At 45.0% G+C, this 2,333-nt stretch overlaps 1 protein-coding gene across 1 annotated transcript in view; it reads left to right on the top strand.

Moving 5' to 3' along the window:
- Positions 1-1,444: 1,444 nt before the first annotated feature.
- The window catches only part of LOC102819313 (NKG2D ligand 1-like), a 5,831-nt gene continuing 4,942 nt past the window's right edge, over positions 1,445-2,333 (top strand). The window contains exons 1-2 of the mRNA XM_006872079.1: positions 1,445-1,503; positions 2,192-2,316. Of these exons, the coding sequence (XP_006872141.1) occupies positions 1,445-1,503; positions 2,192-2,316 (184 nt within the window). The remainder of the gene's footprint in view (positions 1,504-2,191; positions 2,317-2,333) is intronic.

Here is a 2,333-nt window from a genome sequence, read left to right as displayed (position 1 = left end):
TGAGAACTGGACAATGAAAAAAGAAGATTGAAGGAGAATTGGTGCATTTCAACAGATGATGAATATTGAATATACCATGGTCTGCCAGAAAAATGAACAAATCAGTCTTAGAAGAAATACAACCAGAATGCCCCTTAGGAGCAAAATGACTCATTATAAGTCAGAGCTAACTAACAAAATAAGCTGTTGAGAATAAAAAAGGAAGTGTGTTAATGGTTGCTGTTGTTAAGTGCGTGGAATTGATTCCGACTCATAGTGATGAGGAGCAGCTGGTGAGTTTGAACCACCAACCTTATGGTTCAAACTGACCTTGCAGTCGAGTGCTTATCCTCCAGTGCCACACCAGGACTCTGAGTTAATGGTTGACAGGGGAAAGAAAGATCCAAAGCTAAGACACTCAAATGCTAATTCTGTTCAGGAATTACAGATTCTTACAGTTATTTTTCAAAGTCTGTATACTTTGAAGACCTCTATAATTGGGCTTCCTGGAAGGAAATTGACTTTGTGGTTTGCAAATCTGATATTCTCTAACCTAGATTCCATTTTTCCCTCATAAGAATAATTGCTTTCATAAAATGATTCTTGAAGCAAAAAAAATGTTTAAGCTCCTACCTACTATGTACCAGGCACTGTTCTGGTCACTGGGGGCATGATTGCTAAAGCATGATGTCCTGGAGACTCATCCATGTTGCTAGGTGCATCAGCGGTTCATTCCTTTAGATTACTGAGTAATAGTAGCCTTTGATTGGGATGAACTACCTTTCCATTAACCAGTCACCCTTTGAGGGACATTTGGATTGTTTCTATTTTATTACTTTTATAAATACCCATTAAAACGTGCATATGAACATGCAAAAAAAAATACCATGGCTTGGGTCAGGTGCACCTAAGTCCTCAAACTGACATCTTTGCTCTTCAACACTTTAAAAGGGTCTTGTGCAGCAGATTTGCTCGACAGTGACATTATGTTGAGTGAATCTAGTCTATTACAAAAGGACAAATATTACATGAGACCACTATTAAGAAAAGGAAATGTTCTTTGATTGCTAACAGGGGTGGGAGTCCTGGTGTGGCACTGAAGGATAAGCACTGGGCTACTAGCCCCATTTGGTGGTTCAAACGCAGCAGCTGCTCCTCAGAAACTTTATACAGAGTGTTATAAGTTAGAACCCATTCCAAGACACTTAATAACAACAACAAAAGAACTGTTTAGTGCTCACCCTAAGAGCTGTGATTCCTACATTGCTGGTGAGTCAGAGAGGGCTATGTAGAAAGAGCAGGTGAAAGAGGTAAACTTTACATTACAATTCCCAGGGCAACCAGGAATCCCAGGTGTGCCTGGGAGTGGCTGCCAAGACTTTGTAAGGGAGGAACAGAGTAGGCTCTTTTCAAAGACCAAGGCTCCCACATAGACTGGCTGCCTCCTCCAAGACTCCTGGACGCCATGACTCTGGCTCCAGATACCACGTTCGTTCGGGGTTTCATGCTGCTGCTTCTGCTTCCGTGCTGGTCCTGGACAGTGTGGGCCAGTGAGTCCAGGGGAGGGTGGCTCTCCTCACACTGTAAGTTCCCCAAGCCCCTGCCCCAACATTTTCCACTGGACTGTTTCTTGCCTCCTGGGTTAGGATTTGTTGTTGTTGTTGTTTAGTGCCGACAAGTCAAGTCAGTTCTGACATATAGTGACTCTGTATAGAATTTCTAAGGAGACGTTTGTGGGTTTGAACGGCCAATCTTATGATTAGCAACCCAGTGCTGTTTCTACAGCGCCACACCATGACTCCTGGGTTAGGAGAGGGCTTAGGAGAAGGGACTAGAAAAGAGACAATGACAGTGAAAAGTAATGTAAAGCGTGGAGGTAAAGTAGCTGGGAGGGGAGGGAGAAAAGAGATCCAAAGAAAGATTTGGGAGGCCCCACCCTACACCAACTCCAGCTCCCCAGCCAGCCAGAAGACTTGCAGCAGGGGATTTCTTCAGGAATCTCCCAGCACTGCCCAGTAAATGTCCTGACATGTTCAGCCTGTGTCATTTCTCACAGAACCTCAGTGAGGCACAGGGAAGACAGGACTAAGGGAGAAGCCATTGGGTGTTGATGCAGTGGGGCTGGCAGGAAGGAGCCCTCCTTTCTCTGCCAGCCCAGCCCTGTGGAGGGTTTCTAGAAGACTCCTTCTCCCCACTGCACCCCTCACCTGAGACTTTCTCTCATAGATCCTCACTCACTTTGCTACAATTTCACCATCATGTTGAAGTCCCCACCTGGGCAGCCATGGTGTGAAGTTCAAGGCCAGGTGGATGGAAGGACTTTCCTTCATTGTGACTGTGGAACCAACAGAGTC

The sequence above is a fragment of the Chrysochloris asiatica genome, unplaced genomic scaffold (genome assembly GCF_000296735.1).
Source record: "Chrysochloris asiatica unplaced genomic scaffold, ChrAsi1.0 scaffold00182, whole genome shotgun sequence".
NCBI classification, from domain to species: domain Eukaryota; kingdom Metazoa; phylum Chordata; class Mammalia; order Afrosoricida; family Chrysochloridae; genus Chrysochloris; species Chrysochloris asiatica.
The sequence above is the reverse complement of the archived record's forward strand: the minus strand, read 5'-3'. Positions and strand labels throughout refer to the sequence as shown.